General features: G+C 39.1%; 1 protein-coding gene and 1 long non-coding RNA gene across 3 annotated transcripts in view; one reads left to right on the top strand and one right to left on the bottom strand.

Annotated features, from left to right (window-relative positions):
• Positions 1 to 4,986: 4,986 nt before the first annotated feature.
• Positions 4,987 to 22,781, bottom strand: part of GALNT18 (polypeptide N-acetylgalactosaminyltransferase 18) — a gene marked incomplete at its 5' end in the record, with an annotated part of 240,618 nt that continues 222,823 nt past the window's right edge. For both annotated transcript variants that reach the window (XM_082484792.1, XM_082484791.1), the window contains 2 exons: positions 4,987 to 5,462; positions 21,364 to 21,528. In XM_082484792.1, coding sequence (XP_082340918.1) covers positions 5,316 to 5,462; positions 21,364 to 21,528 — 312 coding nt within the window. In that variant the 3' untranslated portion in view covers positions 4,987 to 5,315. The remainder of the gene's footprint in view (positions 5,463 to 21,363; positions 21,529 to 22,781) is intronic.
• Positions 12,884 to 21,975, top strand: LOC309673084. Its single transcript, XR_014269287.1, has 4 exons — positions 12,884 to 12,947; positions 13,656 to 13,831; positions 15,226 to 15,315; positions 21,841 to 21,975. It is a non-coding gene; the product is annotated as an uncharacterized lncRNA (long non-coding RNA).

Genomic DNA, 22,781 nt, shown 5'->3' with positions numbered 1-22,781 from the left:
GAGGACCATGCAGCTGCTCACTCACTACCCCCAGGGCAGGATGGGGAAGAGAATCAGTAAGAGTAAAAGTGAGAAAACCTGTGGGTTGAGATAAAGGCAGTTTAATAAGTAAAGCAAAAGCCACACACACCAGCAAAGCAAAACAAGAAATTCATTCCCTGCTTCCCATGGGCAGGCAGGGGTTCAGCCATCTACAGGACAGCAGGGCTCCATCCTGCATAATGGTTACTTGGGAAGACAAACACCATTAACTCTGAACATCCCACCCTTCCTTCTTCTTCCCTCAGCTTTATATACTGAGCATGACATCACGTGGTATGGAATATCCCTTTGGTCAGTTGGGGTCAGCTGTCCCGGCTGTGCCTCCTCCCAACTTCTTGTGCCCTCCCAGCCTACTTGCTGGTGGGGCGGTGTGAGGAGCAGAAAAGGCTTTGACTGCTGAGCAACAACTAAATCCACCAGTGCACTGTCAACGCTGCACTCATCCTGAATCCAAAACATAGCCCCACGCCAGTTGCTAGCAAGAAAGTTAACTCCATCCCAGCTGAAACCATGACACCTCTTAATATGTTCTTTTAGTTCAGAGCAGTTGTCACCTTCTGAAATATGGTTTGCAGTTTCTTTAGAATCATTCTTCCTTTTAAAAGCTGAATGAAAATTGCATTTACCTCTGGTCTTTTGCAAGTAATACGTATTTGTTGTTTTCATATTGTAAGACGGAAATATAGATATATGTTCTTTTAATTGGAAAATTCTGTCCTATGATATATGCACTTCAAATGAGGCTTATACAGTATATTTCTGTGGTGTTACAGGAAGTTTTCTGATGGTTTACCACAAAGATCTGCTTATGAGATGATGCATAACAAGACTGAATTCAAGTAAAATAGTCGCTTCCACCTGACAATGCAAAGCTAATTTTAGTCAATAAACAAAAATACATTGCTTTGCTGTTTAAGAACATACCAGTGAATGACATTCCTGAGCATCATGTTCTGCACTTTTAAGTATTTCCATGATAAATGCAAGGTGTCTGGGGAGGGAATTTAAGAAACACTACAGCAAATCAGTAGAGAATACACTGTTACTTAAAAGCCTTAATGATTGCCTCCTGAGCTTCTGTATTAGCACAACTATTTTGTACTCCAGTTTTGGTAAGTTATTCTGACTTAACCCTGTGGAAAGCCTTTAACGGTTATTTGAACAGAAATTTAAATATGATGGAGTTATGTTCCCTTTTTTGTCTGTGCTAAAAACAGTAGTAGTGAAGGTATTCTGGATAACCCAGTGATAAAATTGTGATCCAAAACCTTTCATCTCAGTGTCTCGTTTCCATGACTGGTTGGATGCATTGGACTTAATGTGGGTTGTTTTCAGGTTTTGGGTTTTTTTTGTGTGTGTTTTTTTTTTTTTTTCCCAATAAAACAGTCAGTATGTGCGTATGTACATGCATGCTTATGTTTTATATAAAAAAATATATATATGCATATCTGTATTTGGTGGTGTAGATATATATACACACATATACATAACTTAGGGTATAAAGAAAATTGTGGTGCATTCTAATGCACATGATGTGCGATATTGAAATCTCAGTGTTTCCCTTTCTCTGTATCTCTGGCTAAGCATTCACTGCTACCCAGCATAGAATGGCATGTGACAGCTCCTTGCTTAATTATCATTTTGCAACTGCCTCTTGATCAACATATATAAAAAAAGGAACAGTGAAGGGTGTTGACTGATTAACTTCTTTTTAGCAAAGACATGGAAGGTAGCACAACTTGGGCCTGATGTTGGTGGATTAAATGCCTCAGATTAAATTTTCATCTTTCAAAAAAGAGGAAACCAAAAATAGTTGTTCTTTTCTGCATGTTGTGTTCGTGTCATTGGCCTGGCTCCTTTTCTCCTTGTTGCTGGTGCCTTGCCCCACATGCAGATGTTGTGAGAAGACACATAGTGGAATTCTTACAGCCTCAAGAAACTACTGTAGATGATATCCTCATATGAACAATTTGACTCAATGACAGCTGAGGAGGTAGAGGAAAAATAAGTATGTTATCCATAAATATTTGAAGAAGTACAGTAGGAAGAGGGCTTAGGGTTGCTTTAAATTGTTTTTCATTTAATTGTCAGGATATCCGTATCAGCTAGTAGATACGCTGTTGTTACTTGTCAAGAAAACCTCACCAAAATATATTGGGAGCGGTTCTATAGCAGCAGGAGAGAGAGGGAGCTGACTGGATCTTTCTGGTTATCTTCATCTCTGACCATACTCGGGTGAGGAGGTATATGACTTCTGGAACAGTGTTCTTTTTTGCCCTTGAGTGCTAGCTTTCCCTCTTTAAAACGATTTAAACAAATAAACCAAACAAACCCCAACTATTGCAAAGGCAGATTTGGGAATGTTTTTGAGGCAACCGATGATTAAATAATATTCTATAATGTTCCAGAAAGTGAAGATGAGTTTTATTTTTCACTTAGTGTGGTGATTATTTGTATTTTACAGTTTGAGGCACCGCTGCTGTATCTATGTAATTCCTGTGTATCCTACAAGGAAAGTGGCACGAGGCAGTTCATGACTAAAAGGGAGCACGTCTAGCAAAAGATGGCTGCGCCCTTCGATTATGCTCGTTCTGCTCTGTTTTTCTCTCTCTTCCAAGACAAGAAATATGTGAAAGAAAATCTGTTCTGAGGCCTTAGGGTCTCAGAAAGTGCACTATAATGGTGCTGCTTATGTACACTCATAATTTCTGCTGTACCATTTTAGTAGACTTAGCCACAGATTTAAACCCATTTCCCTTTTTCAGTAAGTTATCATGTAAAAATGTTTCCTCCATGATACAAGACAAAGGTAAAAGCATATTATAATGCATGTATTTTACATATGGCTGAATTGCTGTACTGTAACATTTCAAGTCTGGATTTATGGTGGTTGGTTTTTTGTTTCTTTTTTTTTTTTCCCCTCAACATTTATTTTGGTAATTCCGCTGTAGTTACTAGAATTGCAGTGTGATCAAACGTAAACGCACAGTTACCACTGAGGGATTCCTGGTGATGCTGTTCAGTTTTAGTGAAGCTGAAGAAAACTGTTCCTCAGCGCAGGTCCCATGGGAATTGGGGGGAGCAGCAGCCTTAGAGCCGCTGTGTGTGGAGCGGCATGGCTGGATAGCACCAAACGTGGCTTGGAGAGTCTGCGCGGCTCACTTCACTGCTTGGGTTGGTTGGTTTGCAGTGAACATCAGCACAGTGCTGCGATGTAACCAGGAACAACTACAGTCTTCTTTGGGTGAATGCTAGACGTACAATATTCACTTTGGTATGAAATAAATCAGTTCAGAGCATAGCTCCTTCCCTTCACTTTTGTCAAGTCTTTGCCAGATATTTTCCTCTAGTGGTCACCAAAAAAACCCCACCCCACCCCAGAAAGTGCCTGCTGGGAGTGCAGCAGGCCTGTCAGAAACTGAGGCGGCTGGTTTGAGCCAGACTACTTGTTTTTTCCCTTATGGCTGCAACTCCGTGAACTGAAATCTTGGTGTCTTTGCTGAAAGGAAGCTTAGTTTATCTCATGGTACTCTGTGTGAGTTCAGGGTTTCTGGCTGAACATGCAGTTTCCTCCTCATTTATCTGGAATGCCTGTGAAAAATAAGTCCAGTTAGTTAGTGGCGGAACTTGGGAACGCTCAAAATGGCTCTGCATGCCATGTACGGAGCCCTCTCCCATCGGGATGCAGCACGCACTTCAGTGTGCGGGAGCCTTGGCTCGTGTGTGTGGCAACCTGCTTTCTCTACAGGGTGAAATTAAAGCTGCTTTGTCTTGTCCAGCTGTGGTGCCCTGACACTCAGGTTATTGATGTTCTTTCAGGGTTCTAATTTTAATGGTCGTTTTCACTCAGACAGGCCTGAGAGACCTCTGAAGGTGATCAAAGTGCAGGTGTTAAACCTCTTTATTGGCTGTTACTGTTTTCCTGATATTGGCATTTTCTTCTCTGAGAAGCAGATGTATGGTAACTATATATAGCAGAAGGTTGAACACATATAATTAACGTGCCACATGACTTATTAAACAGTCATAAGAAAAAAATACCGTTAGCTGGTCCTGAATGTGAAGCCAGTCTGTAAAAGACAGTTTGGCACATAACCAGCTCCAAAAGACGTTATGACTGTTACTTAAGGTAATAAACAACAGAATAAAAACAACAAATAGAGTAATAAAAGAGAGGGAATTTACATACAAATAAAAAGCAGCTGGAAATAAAGAGGCCAGTAATGCTAGTGTTCTGGTTTATCTCATCAGATTGTTTCTTCGGCTCCTCATCCCAGTCTTAGCCGAGATGAAGTGATACAGCATTGTGTTCCCACCCCCTTAAAGGCAGGGAGAAAGGCAGAGTGAATTCAGACTTTTTGCTGCTGCTCTTGGATGGAGCCATTTTTATCCAAGTCTGTGGTAGCCAGGGAACAGTGTGTTTGGAGAAAAAAAAAGAAAAAAAAAAAAAAGTTGTAAGAACTACAAACAATTGGAAGGGAAGTGCAGTCATTGAAACAGAGAAACATTGAGAAATGTCAGGTGGGTTTTTTTGTATTTTCCTTCCAGCAGCTGCTGCTTTTCTCTTGCAGCTTTTTTTCCTTCTTTTTCATTCTCTTCCCTGCCTCACTTGAGCCCTGGGGTTCTCTCTGTGGTTTTATTTAGTAGTACTGTGAAGGAAAAGTATTGGGGTGTGTACTATACACCCTGATACCCCCACCCCCATATTTTCACCCTAGGAGCTGCAGTGATCTAGACAGGTCTCCCTAGAGGGAGAAAGGAGAAAAATCCTCCCTCGCTGTAGCTACTAGTGTGTAGGTAGGAGTCTTTACCACAAACCTGGAGAATACTGATTCTCGGCAGTTACTTGCTAAGATCAGACTTGGGTTAATGAAAAATGAAAACAACGAAACCACTTTAACTTCCAAACCGATTTCTATGGAGACAGCTAGACAGTAATAGCATTTGGACTTTTTTTATTCAATAAAAGTTTGAGTTATAAATATTCTGCATTTTTTTCCTATTTACAATTGTAAAATATTTTAGGATAGCCTACCCATCACCTGTCATTCAACGTCTCTATAAATGCCATGAAAACATCATTGTGAAATAAAAATGTCTTATTTTCAGCCCACAAACCCAATTTCCACACACTCACAAACTAAAATCAAAAGGACAAAAAAGAGGAGAGAAGGAACTGGGGGGGTGGAGGGGTGAGAGGAATACAGTACAGCAGGCAACAATGCAGTATTTGCTACACAGTAGCAAAATAAATGGGTAAAAAATTTAGTCTGCTATGATGACAAGTTTTTCAGGACATTTGTTATAGACCAACGTTGTCCAGTGCATTTCTGAAGGACGAGTTGAAATCCAAATTCATTTTCATTGTTTTCCTGCAGTTCCAGGCAACGCTTGGATTTTCGGTTCTGGATTGGACCTCCCTTTAAAGATGGGGGGAAAAAAAGAAAAGTGTTTGGATTAAACATTGTGACCTTGTTGCGTTGTTACTGCGTGATAATACAAGAGAATATTCCCATGTCCATCTACTAAAATGAAAAACGTTGCAGTTAGAGACAAGATAAGCACTAGGTTGGCTTTGGAGTGAAAGTTCCCTCTGTCACAGGCTGGTTTAATCTCTGATGTAATTTAGTAATAGCCTCAATTGTCTGGTTACCATTTCAGCAAATGGCGTTTCTAGAATCGAGCTGTGTTTCTGGCCGTGCTTTTTAACCATGAGCCAAAAGCCCTCCTGTTTGCTTCAGTTACCTAGCTGAGTGGCTATGCTCCAAAACATCAAAAAAAGGCAAAAGAGGACTACTGCCTCAGCCAAGGGTGTCCTGTATGTAGGATAAAATGCAAAAATATGTTTATTCTTTGAATTCTTAAGTGAACTGTCTTTTCTAATCTTACCTTGCTAATCCTCAGTATTGACTCTGTTCAATTCTCAGCTTAATACTGCCATATTAAAGCCCTGTCCTCACTGTTGAGTTGCAGGAAATCTTAAATCACTGGGGCTATCACACAGTTAACTATAAACATAAATTACAATTAAATTATCGTGTAGGTGACTTAAATTATTTTTTTTCCTTTAATTTTGGTTTCAGTTGTTCTTGCACCCTCTCTCCTGTGTAATAAAGATAATAGATAATTTGTACACATTAGCATCTGGGAAGTTTCTTCCAAGATATATGGAGTACAGTAATTTGCACAGAAGTCTGAAAGTCTGTCTTTGTCTAGAGTATCTTGGACCTGTGTAGTAGAGAATCACTGGCTTAATCTGCAAATTGGATGACAGAGTGTAAATTAGTACAGATTAGTACAGCTGAAGTATGGAAAGAGCAGCCACATTTAAATTACTTATTTGTACCATGGGGAAAAACTAATTGCTATAAAAAAAACCCCAAGCACCAATCCCATACAACCCCCCCCACACACACCCCCTCCCATCTGTGTTATGCCTTGCATTAGAAAGTCATAACTGTGATAAATATTGTCAGAAAGGCCATAGAAATGCTGAGTTTGCTTTTTCAGAGAAGGCAAGGGTAGCTCGTGCCATTCAGCACAGGTTCTGCTTCATTCAGACGGGTGACTGGGGGGGTCTCCTCTCCTCCCGTCCTACCAGTAATACTTAGGAAGTACTTTCTCTGAGAAGTGGCTTCTAAAAACATTTTTGGGACTGGCTAATGAAATGCAGAATTAGGTTTGTAAGGTCTAAGTTTTAAATATGGGTTTGGGTGAGAGAGAGACCGTTTCTAGAACAATCCACAAAAGTCAAAACATGAGGGTCCCATAAATCTGCCTTGGTAGGCCCATGTGCAGTCTAGCTACAGTTTTCACTGATTAATTTACTAGGCACCGGCTTACAGTAGGCGTTCTAATATACCTCCATAACAAAATGCTGAGTGAACTGTATTTTCCCACTGCTGTATAACTATTATTGACATTCATATTAATAATGGTAGTTAAATTTGGGTGTCTGGTGGGAGCATAAACTCTAAGCTATCCATAAGCAATAAAACTGTTTGACATACAAGAATCTGGAAGAAACTAGGATGGGAAATGAGTCAAAGCTTCATTATATGCTGTTTGTTCCCCTATGCTAAACTGCACTCTCCCTCTCCCCCCAAGTTACTTTGGCCTTCTAAAGCTCACTGGTGAGATTTATTTTTTTTCCAAATTAGTTCCATGAGCTTTGAATTAGGTCCTTCAGACATAAAACTCTAAGGTAATGGCTATTTTCTCCTTGCTAAAAGAAACAGTTTTGTTTTTGTTTTGTCTCATTTTAGCAAAACATACGGTTTCTATTCTTAATGAAAGCTGTTGATTACGGTTTTTCTCTGCATAGACTCAGTGTTTTGTTGGCACCCAGGGTCAGCTCCTGTGTTTAAATTGGGAATTACAGTTTACCACAAGTGTTTCTGCCTAAACCCAAAATTGTGATCAACTTCCTTGTGCTTCCAACTGATGCTGGAGGTGCTTGTTTTGCTGTCATTTAAGTTAACTAGTTCTGTATCTCTCATTTATCAGGTAGTCCTCGTCTCAGTTTTGGTGTCTAAGACATTCTCAGCTCAGATCTTGCACTAAGGAAGCAAAAGAAAGATGTTGTCCCACTTACTTTCTGCGTTATCAGAGAACTAACCAGTTGTGGGAGACTAGCTGAGCTCCATTACTTGCCTGATTTTTGGACCTGGGATATGAATCTGGGTACGGTGCTTTAGACCTCTCCTGTCATTTCTAACTTATTAGCATAACTGAAGGAACAGAATTAATTCTCTCCATTTTATATAAAGCATGACAGCTAAAGCGCAAGTGTTTCCCTAGTACAACTCGCCTTGCCCAAACTCTGTGAAATGAAAGTGTCCATCCTGGGAACAGCTTTTATGCCTATGAAGAGTGATGAGCTAGGGTGTGTAGGCCTAGCTGGCTTTCTTGTCAAAAAGAGCTAAAAATCCACAAAATTGACCGACCGTGACAGCCTGCTCTGAAACCATGGCAACAGGAATAGAAAGTCCCTAAAACAAAAAGCCCATAAACATAAATAATCCAGTCTTGAAGCTTAGCCATTGTTCCAACAGGAACCCCAACAGCATAGAAAGTTAAACAGTAACCTGGTGGCAGCTGGTAGGATGAAGGTATAGCCTCTAGTTACCTTAGATAATTTTAATACTAAAAATCACACCTCTAGGAAAAGATTTTATATGTAAATGTAAGACTACCTTAGTATAATGAGCCAGACAGAAATTAGGACATGCACAAATGAGTTTCTGTTATATAATTTACAAGTGACCAATCAGCTATTTTAATGTCATTTTTTTTCCTTTTTATGTTTTTGTATGAAAGACGCTGTGGGTTTCCCAAGAGGTGTGCTGGCTGCGGTAGATGCCTCGCACCTGATTCTGCAGAACTGAAATAAAGACAAATATATTGACTCGGTGTGTTGATTGGCTCTTGCACAGCGGGTGAAGAACCCTTATTTTTAGGGACTTCAGCAGCTGGGCTGGGGCAACCACCAGGTTTGTTGGCTGCACTTGGTGAATCCCATTCTTTGGTGCCTATTTTTTCTCCCTAAGGACTATGTATCGGGCCCAGTCGCGTAACCTAGAGCTCTGCTCGGTAGAGGAAGCCAGAGCACTAAGTCTTAAATGCTGCCATGCTGAGTTGGAATTTCTTTCTGCCTAACTCCGGTTTCTTTCAATGGTCGAGGGTTTCTTTCACTTGAATGGGCCAAAGGCCTTCTATTCCCCTTGAGGATTTCAGGGTAGAGGAGGATGTCTGCAGTGGAGACAATGTTGTTCCTCTGTTCTAAATCATCTAGAACACAGGTAGGTGTTACAGTAAATGGATCCATGCGAAATACTTTAATACAGGCAGCTACATAAATGAAGTGTAAACCCCCTCCTAAGAAAAAACAAAACCAGCAAGCAACTAAAAAAATCCCACAACACCTACCCCCACCCCTTCTCTTTTCCTGATGTACCCTCGTGCAATTCGGCTTCTATTTAACAGAAACAAGTGTCTCTGCAGAGAAAAAGCCGAGGAAGCTCTTTTTGATGTGCTGCAAAGCACTCGGCAGGGGCTACTGAAAATCACCCTGCTGAGTACATTGGAGCCGCTGTCTGGAAGATAAAAGAGACACCAAAGTTAAGTAGTGGCTAATATGTGTGAATTGCGTGTTGTAGAGAGCACCGATGCTTTTAGCAGCCTGATTTACACCCCCCCCCCCCCCCCCAAAAGAGAAACAAAAAGACTCAAGTCCTGTTAGAAACAGAACAACTCAAAGATGTGAGGTCTGTGCAGAGCCATCCCTCAGAGAGGATGCAGTCTACACAGCTTTGGTTCCTTTCAGTAAGCATATAAATGAAAGAATTGCTCTGAAGTACAGGCAAGAAGGGTTTGGATAGTGCTTACTTAAAATTTCCTGTTGTTACCCTACTTAATTGCATTCACTTTTTCCCCCTTCACATGCCTAATGCAGGCCTGCGATGGCGGTATTGGTCTGTTATCTCCAGGGTGATGACAGTGCACCCACTGTATGTTGCAAGGCCTGAACTAGAGACCTGTTTCATCATTAAAGCACAGGAACCGAGTAACTCCACCAAAAGCAAACGAGCAAGCAGGACTGACGCTCTGAAAGCTAACACTGCATTTTGCCGCTCTGACTGACTTGGCCTCCAAATTACAGTATTCCTGACGGGCTTCTGCAATCTGTCATCATCATTAGCATTTGGAACCCTAAAGCCAAATGCAGACAAAGGTGTCCTTTTAGCTAATTCATTTTTTTTATAACCATTTAGTAAAACTTGTATAAAACTCTGACGATCATGTTTACTGCTTGCTCAGCAAATGCTTTATTGTAACACTACGCTTCAGGCAAAGTGAAAGGCAAGTGGCCTGTCTGGTTCCCTTTTCCCATCCTAGGTTAAGACCCCTACTTCCCAATTTAAAGGCAAAAATTTGATAGCCTAAGGTAACGTCTTTAATCATGGTATATAAAATATAATTCTGTAGGCTGAAACAAGCTAAAGAGGAATTCTGCCCTGAACACAATTAGGATTAAGATCGTGGATGATGAGAAGGCGGCTCAAAGTCAGCAGAAGTCTCGGGAGGATAAATAAATATCGAGGTCAACTACTTCATAAAAATAGACCAAACGTGACAGCACTAACAAGTTTGACTGAAAACTCGATGGGTTTTGCAACGCAAATTGAAGCAATTCCTGTGGGAAGCAAAAAATCCTCTCAACTCCTGCTGGTAGCCTTAGACACATATCAAAGAGATTGAGCGCTTCATGAGCGTACCTTTAATGTACACACCATCTCAAGTCACGCGGCCTGCTATGACCAATGGCTATTGCAGTGTGCCATAACACAGAGAGTAGAAAGCAATACTTTTCGACTTCCTTTAGCATTATTGTGCTTTCTGCACATCTGCCATATTAAGAGGTTTCCTTTCAAGTTTTTCACTAAAGCAGAATTGATGCAATGATACAGCATCTAGACTGAACCAGGGCTTCAGAAGCTAGTGAAAGCTCTTGGGCAGGAAACTTAAGACAGGGTTTGATCACTTGTAAAAAATGAGGGATATTAAATGAACGCTGGAGGTTGTCAGCATTACTGAAAATCAGACTTTAACAAGTTACTATAAAGCATAACACACTTCTGTTATGGAGTTTAAACCTACTTTTTGCTCATCACATTAAAGGTCATGTTATTCTACCTAGAAGAGGAAAAAAAAAAAATCATTGCATTCCCTAGTCTATAATTTTCTATTTGTACCTCAATCGGTGACCTCAAATATTTACATGTTCGCTCTACCTTTGAGGCAGAAACTCTAATCTTCACTGTTGCTTTGATACATTTGAATCAAAGACTTATGCTGAGGCGTATATAATATAGATAATCTCCACTCCAGACAGAATGCGTCATTTTCTCATTCATTTCCTGAGAATTCTGCTTTATAGTAGTATACAGGATATAGGCATATATAATGGTATAGATAGGTAACTGATTAATTCCTTCTCAAATCTAAAGCAGAATGACAAAGTTTCCAACTCTTTGGGGAACAGGTGCTCTGTAAGTAAAGCAGACTCTATAACGTACTCTTTGTTGTTCATATCTTTCAAAAATTAATTTTAAGTATTTAAATTGAAATATTTCTCATTGAAGTATACTGTTAGCTGTTGCTCTTCTTCAAAGATGCTTGGTTCCTAATATATTTGATATGACTGCTGTGAAAATAAGGTACATTTAACTGCTATTCTGTGTATGAAATATTATCTAGAGTAGTGTTATATATTGAAAAGATGTTGTCTGTCAGCTATTTAGATCACTATTTACAGTTAGATAGGAAATGAGAATCTTCACCGGACACTTTTAAAATTTGAATTTACTAACTGAAATACTAACCAAAACTAATTGCTGTGTACAACATAAACTTGGGTGGAGATATAATAGGGATCAACCAAACTGTTTCTTAAGGAAAAAAAAAAATTATTTTTTTTTTTTTCCCCCCTCCTCACTTCTTCTCCTGCACTCAGGTTCTGTTGTCAGGAAGCCATCCGAGCACTGGTCTTGTATCCACTCGCTGGTACCCAATGAGTAAGTACTAAGAAACATCATCTGACAATGGAATTAGATGCATTATTCAACAGTTACAACTATGTAATGTCTATATCGCACTTTGTCTCATTCCACTTGCGAGACTTCTGAGTGTTCAGATTTTATATAATCATAAATGCTAATTTTTTATATTGCTGCAACAAATTTTTAATACTTGCAGCTGTGACAAATCAAATGCTGCAGCCTTATCTCTATGTCCAAACTAGGTTTTAGTAACTACCGCAATGTGCAATCATTTTTTGTTTTGTTTAATCTAGATTGGCTACCTGAACGTAGAGCAGTCTTGGTCCCGAGCACAGCCACTAAAGATGTAATAGTTAAATCTTCAGGATGTGGAAATATACAATATTGTTAATTAAAGTATTTAAATAAAAGCAATTAAACCCTGCAAAAGGAAATTGCAGTTTCATACCGAGAATGTAATTGGAATAGAAAACGAATTACAGAGAAACAGCATAAAAATCAGAAATGGAATGTATGGATTTATATCCATCAGTAGTATTTTCCACATATATATAAAATCTTATCACAGATTTATAACAGATTACAAAGGACCATTGTTAATAGCAAGGTTAAGAAAAAAATACCTCGCAAAGAAATAAATTCAAGCCTTCACTGAAATACAAAGAAGCTCTTCAGGATATGATAGCTGAAAATGCATTTTACTACAGAAAATGGTGATAAAACTAAGAAAATTGAAGTAGGCTTTGGCGCAGAATACATTAGCCCGACTAGAAAGATCATAAGGGTTTTTTTCAGAAAGTAAATATGAATCATTATTGTATCAGCAGTGGCAAGGAAATCTTTCTGACATATTAGTAGAAAAACATCTGCAAACCCAAATATTCTAGGTATACAATATGTTTTTTTAAATCAGTTATTGAACACTGTTTCTGGTGGGGGGTGGGAGGGTAGGTGGGAAGTAGTTTTAAGAGGGAATCTTTTGTCCATTCATAACCCTGATAATTATGGCTAAATGCAGAATTTACAGCTGAACGTATTGTTTGGTTTTGTTTTGGCAACAAATCCAGATGAGGATATATTATGTTGATTTTCTGAAAGCTAATAAGTCCTTTGTAGAAAAGGCAAAACTAGCTTTATGCTATGCAGTTGATAACGATGCGCATGGCTTTTCTGACTACAGCTGCTGTCCTGAGTAACAAGTTAACGGGATGATTCATTTAGAAATAAACAGAATGCCTTTTTGAGAACTGACAGTCATAAAAGAATAACCTCCAGAATCGCACGTTGGTGAGAGATGATTCACAAGTCTTGAGCGAGACCTGGCCTATAGAGAAGAATCCAAAGGTAATGCTCTGCACCAGTGTTTTCTGCAGAGTAATTTTGCTCTAACTAAAAAATATAAATTTTTTTCTTACACAGTCTTTCTTTTCATGGATTGTGCCATACAGTAGCTGCCTGTATGGAGAAACAATATTGTGACATAACTAGGAAAAAGACGGGAGTGCTGGATACATTGGCTTTATTTGCATGTTTTACAAATACATTTTGTGAAAAGCTTAGAAAAGTTACCTTTTTCTTTTTCATTCTGAGATTACATATAAATGACTTCTGCAAACAAGTCAGGCTTGATTTATCTGCCTTGATCTAGGCTTCTTCAAGATGTCTGAAGTAGAAGACAGAAAAAGGCAACGAAGATGCTTTAAAGTGTGATGGAATATTCAGATGGCGGGGAATTACAAAGTATACTAAAATATACTAAAATGAAATAAAAATAGAACTTTGCATAGGATGTAAATAAAAATTTACAGTGGGATCCAACTTCAGTGATCAATAGGATGAATATGTGTGAATACCAGTGTGAAACTGGTACACGAACTTTCTAAGGTAAAAAGGATTGTTACAGTTAGAAATGCACAACAATTACTTGTGATTTATGCGGGTATAGAAAACCTGTAGAATTCATTGTTGCAGGCAACAGTGCTCAGTGGCTGACTACATGTTTTTAGTGGGCTGGGTTAATTTTAAGAGTGCTGATAAAACAACTTTTTATAGACTTGCTGAGATGATCATTCAGACAAATCAAATCTCGGACTTCATGAAGAGAGCACATTAGGGGTCAAGACAGGACTCCTCTTCCTGGTGTTAGAGCGAACTGCTGGCTCAGGCTAGAACTCACGTCTGTGAAACAGCAAGCGTTGACCATTGCTTGAGGCAGTCTTCTAGATGAGGTAATTAATCTAGTTAATTAATTTTCTGATCTGTGATGTGGCATATTGTGTATTCCTAGGTTTTGCCTTTTTGTTTGGTTTTGAAGCAATCATCACTTCTGTTTATGTTGCTTTCTAAGGCTTGTTCTGCATTGTTTGTCTGTGCAAAACTCGTTAATGTGTCTTCCCTCCCCACTTTGGAGTGTGCACGAGACGCAGTATGAGTTTGCTAATGAAAATCCACTCACAGCATGCACAGCACGAAGATCATGCTTAAGAGCACTTACTGCCTTACTCATTCTCTTTTTCTCCTTATGGATGAAAATATTGTTCTAACATAGCGTACCTGGAAAACTAATGTAAAGAACAAATGTTTGCATTATTATTTACCAATCTTAGCTTAGGGGACACCTAGTTATTAATCTTCAGCCAGACAAATAAGAAACTCCTTTCAGCCCAATTAGAAAACCCAAGATTTTTATATTTTCCCTAGGAAAGATGAGATGTTTTCCCTAGACATCTTAACAAATTCCCAAAGACTTACAGGGTTTAGATGTGAGAAAATACGCATTCTTAGTCCTTTGTGAGAAGTGACTCTTACTAAAATGTAACTCCTTTGGAAAAGAAAAATACCAAAAGACAATTTTCTTTCTTTTGTGTGTGTGTGTGGTGTAGTCAATTAGTCTGGGTTTTCTAATCTGAGTGCTCAATATGAAGGCTTCCTAACTCATTTTAACCCAGAAACTGAACTGCTTGCATTGTCATTATATGCTTATGATTAAACCAATCTCTAGAGACCAAGAAATAAATTGAGTGCGAACTGAAGGAAATTAAGAAATGAATTTGCACTAGTATTTCAATCAATCTGCATATTCTAACATGGGAGTTTTAAGTTGGGCTCTTTGGGACTTTGGTCACAGTATCTAGTTATTGAAAATGACTTTTTCCCTAGTAACCACACAAATCTGTTAGCTGATTATAATTGATATTGGGAAAGGAATGTCCTTGCAGCTGCAGCACAAACCTTGCACAGTTTACTCAGACAATAATGGAAAGAATCCAAATTTTCTCAGTTATACAGGCTATTGTGACTGTCAGGTTCAGGACACCAGACTTGATGGCCTGAATCATCTCGCTAAATAACAAATCCCCTTTTCTTGTCATATATATCATTATTGCGTCCTGATTTAATTGCCTTCCAAGTCAACATTTTTGCAAGTATTTGCATCTTGGATTGTAGGGTGTTACTTGGCAGCCAAACCTTGCTTACGTATGTATCGTCCTTGTCTCTACTGGAACTAAAGATGCAACTACTTCTACTGACTTGATCGGGACAGAGTTTTGTTTTCATCTGGGAAGTGAGAAATAATAAAAGATGCATGCTGAAAGTAAAAATACTTCCATCCGCCTCACAGCTGAGGAATGCAGAACCCAAGAAGTGATTGGTCCAGTAATGCAAATGAGGGACCCAGATCAGATCTCCTGTAACACAGCCGCTTCATTTGGTAAGTGTTGGTTATCAGTTGAGTAGTGGAAAACATTCTGGATTTGGCCATTCTTTTGCACGTCTGTCATTATAAAGCCACGTTGTCAAGCAGAAGCTGCCATCTGTGATTTTTGGATGGAGCCTATCTGGACATCTGAAATTAGGAAAAATCAGGTGGAACTAGAACAAATAATTTCACTGTAAATAAATGTGGTGTTTAAAATTATATGCTAAAATGTGCAAATAGGGTACCTGTTCTGAAGGAAAAACATGGGTATGTGTTAACTTCCTTCTAAATTAATTCAGTGCAAGTGTCTTTGGAGCTTAAATGTAGTCCTCGGGAGAGTAAATACTGCATAATGTGATATGCTGGAAAAGACTTGAAATGCACCCACTAAAAGCTCATTTTACTGCTGTGTTCACACACAAACTTCCTAGCTGGCAAGTTCTACACACCTAATTTGCAAAGATTAGAACTTGCTACTGGAAAATTACTCCAAATACAAGACTAAACTTACACAAGGAAATTTTGGTTACCGCAGACTACAGGAATAACTGCAAGCAAATTTAACACTGGTTGTTAAAACACAGTATTATATAGTAATATTTGTATTTAATATTTTTTCTGTGTGCATTTTGCGTATACATTGTTGTATTTAAATTGAAGTTATTTAAAATGGAGACTGAATGATTTCAGATTTTTGTATTTCTGAATAATTCTATTCTGCATAAATGGGACTAAAGAGTTTGTCCGCTTATAGTAAAACATAGTTAGAGTCTAAAATCCAAATAGTCTAATACACCTGGTTTTAAAAAAGTATTTAATACGATAAGAATATTGGTTAAGTTGCACATGAATTAGGGACAAATTTACTTGAGCAAAAATAAAATTAAGCATTAGCTATCTCTTTCTCATGTCTAAGCTGAATAGTCCTCCAGCTATAGCACCTTGTGCAGTTATCCAGTTAGTTAAAATCTTAAGTACAGGCACGCTAGGGTAATATTTCATCAGAAACGGGCAAAGAGTAGCTAAGTATAGAAAAAAGTGCTGCTGATGTACTGGACCCATACACCAACACTGCACTGGAGCCCCTGGGGTTCATGGAAGGGCTCTTTTGTGGTTAAGGTTTAAAACTGAACATTTGGCAACATTGGTTATTTAAAAATCAAGTAGCCTCACTGAAAATACGGGGCTTAACCTAGTCTGTTAGCTCAGTTAATTGAATAATTAGGTTCTGGTTTCCTTTATATTTCTCCTGCATGATCAAAATCTGTATTTCTTTCAACAGGATCACAATCACTTTCTGCTCTGAGCTGCCAGGCAGATAGCACTGCATAATTATACAGCTGTATAGCAGTACAGCATGTCTTATACTGCACATATGTATTGAGTGTATTTGTATCCTTTGGGGTTAGAAGTACAGCATAAATTCAAATTCTTGATAAATTAATGGTGCTGTTTTTCTACCCCGTGGCTCTCATAATGAAAGAATCTGAAAAAGTGCATGGGGACAAATGTTCCCTTGGACACACAGCTCTACTGAAATTAATACCTCTTGTGCACCAGTGTCCTTGGCTAATGTATGGGTTGCAAACTAGGAGTGGACATTAGAAGGAGAACGCCTGCTATTTACTGGTGTTTGTTAGCCTTCACTTCAGCACTGTGTATGATCAGCAAAGGGGCATGTGCGATTGGTACAGAGATTCTCTGCTGGCTTCACAGGCCTCCAGTTTAAACCTGCCACGCAGTCCCCACCCTGCCTTCCCTTACTTGTTTGGGATGTGGTTGTGGGTAACGGTTCTAGCTAGCAGTAATATTGCACAGCCTTTAATTTCATAAGATAAAGGCAGGAAAGAATAATTCAGAATGACTGTCTGGCAAAGGCCAAAATCAGTAGGAGGAAGAGAATGTAAACGCTTTGAGTAATTTTAAGGTCTGTTCTTCCTTTCTATAGCTACATAGAATATCTATTTAATCTACCTGTTATCTAATACCTATTTAAACGAGATATGAATCATCATGTTTGTGGAATACTGTAACAACAGAGTAGTTCCTTTGCTCTCATCTGGCTTCCCTTTCCTTCCAAAGCAATTCCTACTATGATATTTCGGAAATTGTACATATAGCAACTACATTTGTCGGCAACAAATTTTATTTACAGCTTCTCAGGATAGCGTAAACCGCCCCTCTGAACACTTCTGAACTGGAAGAATTCCTGGGGAAACCCCCAGCACTGACTAGACTCACTATTCTCCATAACATGTAAAAGCAACGTCAGCCTCGCAGGCAGATGCGACCGCTAGCGGGTATGGGTACACGACAGTGCTGCGCGTGGGCTCCGCACAGCCTCTCCCTCCCGTGAGGTCTGCGATGAGCGTCTACCCCTATAGATGTTCTATGGCAACCATACTGGCAGTTGAATTACTTGAATTAACAGAGCTTGCTGTACCAAAAAGAATTCAACATGCAACAGACTTGAAAGGATTAAATTCTTATGTTTTTAGCTCCGCCTCAGGTTCTTTTGACGCAGAGCCCTCACTTGTAATGTTTCTCACAACAGCAAATAGTCACAGCGTGGCTAGTCTGGTTAGAAGCATAAGACGCAGTCACATCCCTATCCGTCTAAATATAAACAAGAAGACACTTCAAGATAAAGAGTAATTACAGAAAAATGTCCTCCTTTTGCCTTTCTTATGCTGCTGAAGGCGTCCTAACAGGCCGTAAGTGTACATTCTAGATGACCTGCTGTCACCCAGGTGACATACGTAGAGATGAATTTCACTTGCAGGGCAGGCATTGTGTCACGACTGCCTTTCTATCAGCAATAAACCTGAAAAATAAGACTGGAGACACAGAAACTTCTTATAAAACCAAACCAATATCCCCCCTCCAAAACCTTGTCTGCGGCATTTAGAACGTACTAAGTACACAGAACAAATTTAACGGTGTCAGGTAGTCAGTTCAGAAGAGTATGGTTTGGGTCATAAGCAGTTTCTACTGAAACATCTCCCAAGGAGTTACCTGTCCAGGTGCACTGGCCTCCATCTCCTCCATCTGAGTCTCTTCTCTGTCACACAACAGCCCGTGTAATGCAGTCACTATGGCAGTCTCAAGGACACCAGCTTTACTGAGCACCTGGACAGTGACTGTCCCACCAGCACTGGGTTACACTGGGGAGCAGACTGGTGCCGCTAGCACACTGCATGTGCACCTCCTCCTTGCCATAAAGAGCTCACAGGGTGTGAGCAGGATTAATTGTTTAGTACTAAATAAGGGGAACTCAGTGGCAACTGAGGTTAGTTTTTGCTTTCTTAATGGTTCATGATGCCAAAGCAGCTTCCTTGATATCATGTTTAAATTAATATTTTAGTAAAATGCTGCCCATTTACTGCCATGTAATTATTGTAATTCTATCCCCTCTGCCTTGTGTAATTTCTGATGATCACTTACTACTTTTCTATAAGGTCTATTTTTGTTCTGATTAAATGGTGAGACAGACTGAACTAGCTGAACTGTCAAATACCTAGAAGACTTTTCAGCATAAAACTATTCCCAAAATAAGCATTTCCTTTAGACAAGACTTGACAAACAACCTGAACAATAAAATTCTTGAACACCACCCAGTTGATGGGCATCTTTTCAGGGCTAATTTACATAATTTGACATAATTACAGTTATAAACACTTGAAGAAGCCTTGGAAGGAAGACTGTCACTGAAGCCTACATTTTATTGGGTCTCATGGCATTTGGCAGCTGTACAAAACTGTGGAGCATGGAAATTTGCTCAGATGGATCTTGATTATACAAACACATAATACAAGCTTTGAATGCTCAATGCAAGTTTTTGCTGTACAGAAAGATACCACAAAGCCTCCCAAGGCCTCTGTGCAGTCAGCCAGCGTGATGTATAACAAAACCAGTTTAAGGTACTGGTGGTGGCTCCCTCCATATGAATGCCCGTTAAACCACTGTTTTGTCCACAAGTTAGTTAGCAGTGGACATCTGAATGTCTGAATCCAGTTGCCTACAATTGAAGGTAGCCAGATAACTTAAGATTTTAACACCAAAGTAAAACAGAAATTTTAAAAAAAGAAATCAAGTCTGATAAATACATATATATACACACACTTCTAATCAGAGATGTAAATTAAGAACTAAATAATTCTGTAATAGATCTACAGAAGCCAGGAGACCACTAGCTGAGGATGATCTCTATTTTCTACTTTTGTCATAAGGATTTCTCTCATCATTGCACTTCATCAATGTAAGGGAAGAAGAAAAAGTTATCTGAAGAATACCGTTTCCAAAAAGCTGTACAGTCTTCTATTAACCAGGCTGAAGTCCATGTCTCACCACAGACTATCATGGTGCACTTCAGAATACAGCATGTTTTGTAGAATAATGAGAAAATTTCCTCGTTCAAATTTTAAGCTACATGTCTGGAATGCAGGGCAAATACTGATTTTTTTTTTTTTTTTTTTTTTGGTGCTGGTCAGGGAAATGTAGGTCAATCGGTTTATCCTGCTCTGGTTGGTTAGTCTTGTTCCCCTTCCCTGAGACAATTCTCAACTTGCACTGCTATGTTTTTAATTATCTCTGTCATCAGACATCCTCGTCGAATGGCTAGAGAATCCAGAGGAGTCAAAGCATACTTGCGGCCAAAGGAAGGTGCTATCAAAAGCTATGGCCAGCATCTACATGTTAATAAATAAGTCACAAACTTCTAGACAACGTAAGCATCAATACTTACAGCCCTGCTTGTTTTCAGTAGTTCTGCTCACTGCATAATATGGAAAATAAATGCCAGAGCTTAGAAAAAGTAGCAGACAGCTTCCAGTGTTTTCACAGAAAAACATCCTTTCACCAGACTAAATGGGAGCATTTCAAATGGAGTTGATCAGTTGATCTTGGCAAGCCTTGATTACTCTCATTAGCTTTCTTCTAGCTTACAGAACACACAAGAGGCTGTGTACCATGCTGTATGTTGAGAAATAATGTCATTTTAATTGCATTGGGTATTAACAAAATCCTTTTTGAGCAGCAAGCTTTTAATTATTTCATTTGTCTCTTAATTTATCATAAGGAAACAACTAATTAGCTTTCACTTCTGGGTAGAAGTTTCTTTGTGGAAGACTTAAGTACAGTCCGTAGAGTCTAGTTTAACAGCAACTACACCTTCATTGCGAGATTGTATTTGAAACACAGAGAGAAAACAAATCTAAAGTAGTTAAATACCACTTTAGAAGCTTTTAATAGTTAAATTATCAATGCATTCTACTGCTGTCCCCCAAATCAGATGTAACTTAATCAGTATTTCACAATAGCAGCAGTGTTCTGGAGTAGAAGTGATTATTTGTCACCAAATGGTTGGGTTATACAGAGCAATCACTGAGTAGGTGGACAGTACTAAAATGTTACTGAAATACTATTTAAATAAATATGTTAATTATACTTTTTTACAATGGTACTAAAAATCAAGTGCAGAGATGGCCACAGTGAGGCCCCTCCTCATTGTTATAATTTGAGAGCAGACATAATTCAAATTCTGCCCTTGAGGGGAGTGAAAGTAAAAGCCGAGATGTCTTTCCAGGTTAGGGATTTACGGTCTGCTGCTTGGGAGCTACCCTTTAAAGACAAAGATCTGGATTACTTTCAGGTATAAATACAAATTATGTTAATCGTATGCTTTACTGATTACTGTCCAAACGGTCTCTGCACTATGGTAGATGCTAAACTGTATTACCAGTGTCCTAAAATATACTGATCGTGGCTGTAGAAGTCAAAGAAAGAAACTAATAAGTTGGGTTTTTTTGATTGAGATCATTCTGTAACAGTACTCTACCTTAGAAACAAATAATTTACTGTGAACTCAGAAAATATAATACAAGTTTTATAACCTGCTGAGGTAGATGGCATTGGCATCAAATGTAAACATAGCTTCCTGGCTCCGTGCAAAGAAAGCAAGGCTAAATCTGGTTCTCTTCTGTTAGCAAACAGATTACTCACACTTCGGATACAGCAACAGAGCTCTTAAAGTTTCTGAAATGTCTGCTGGGTAAGAATTACCTGAGTAAACTGCCAGTAAAGCTTCATTCTCTTGGCTTTGGCATAATTGCATTCAATGAGCCTGGGCCTGCTGTTCACATCCACCAGGCATCTGTTGTCATCATCGTCGATAGTGGGACTCAGAACACCCACATGGAGCTGCTGATTGCTTGTGTAATAAACATTCTGCAACAGGAAGCACAAACAAAATTTGTGGCCTCTAGACAGAAGCAGCACTTTTACCAAAAAGCGAACGGCAAAGATAAATATGCTGAATAGCAGTAGGCAGACCCCATAGAGGCTCTTAAATTATTTCCTTTCATGCAGGAGGCAACACAACATTTTAAAAGTTGTTCTAAATTAACAATTAATTGTTACCAACAAGTAAATGTTGGTTAACTACTTAATAGGAAATATGCAAACAAAACTGATTGTTGTCTCATCGTGTGCCTTTTTACTTCTGTTTCCTGTGATCATGCACCATGGGTCCTCGAAAAGCAAGGTGTACGCCCTCTAGCAGGAAGTGGCGTTAGTTTGAGTATTGCCATCAGCTCTGACGAGGCTGTTTCATCTGAGGCTACCACCTAACCGGAGAGGTAAGAAAGCGAACAGCAGCACTGCAGTTGAGCAGGAAAGCTCTCGATCTTTTGTATGATAGATAGAAAGATAAATGAAGGTTTGAATCCAGTCTGTAAAATTTAAAGTCATTAGCAGTTGGTGACAGATATGTAAGGAGGAGAGAGAAGAGAATGGCCACGTTCAGGCTATTTGGTCACATTTTCTTTTGTATATGTCAATAGACACAGACACAAGAGACTGGAAAAAGGGACCAGACACTGGCTGCTCTGGATTTGTAGCAATGGTGTGCTCTCATAGGCCTCAGTGATTACACTTATGACTAAAGGCCTGAGACTATTATATTACACAAATTCTTTTCACTCTGACTACAAACAGATATGTGTGAGGTTTCTCTGGAAGAAACAAAAAGAAGGGGAAGGAAGGTGAGCTTGCCAGACAGATTTGATAATGTGTCCTATTGAAAATAATAAGTTACGTGTAAGACCAGAAAGGTAACACGGGACTATACCGGGATTATCTCTTTGTTAATATAAAATATAATTTATTTTGCTAAAATCAGACCTTTTTCTTGAGAGGACCATGAGAAAGATGAAATGGCAACATCCTGCTTTAGTAGCCTTCTCCAGGGTGTAAAGGTTTGACAACTCCAGTGGTACCAGAGTCACAACAGACAAGAGCTGGACAGGAGCACCTAATTAATGTCCCCATCATCTTACTGTATCCACTCTGTGTGTCTGTAACAAAAGGGGAGCTGGAAATTATGCTGTGTGTTCGGGAATCCTTTTTGTTCCTGGAGGTCGATGGTAATATCTCCTAATGTCTGTTCATTGCTGATGTTGTAGCTTGTTTTATATGTGCAC

The sequence above is a fragment of the Vanellus vanellus genome, assembly GCF_965231255.1.
Source record: "Vanellus vanellus genome assembly, chromosome: 6".
NCBI lineage: Eukaryota > Metazoa > Chordata > Aves > Charadriiformes > Charadriidae > Vanellus > Vanellus vanellus.
Note: the sequence above shows the minus strand (reverse complement) of the source record. Positions and strands in the feature narration are given on the sequence as shown.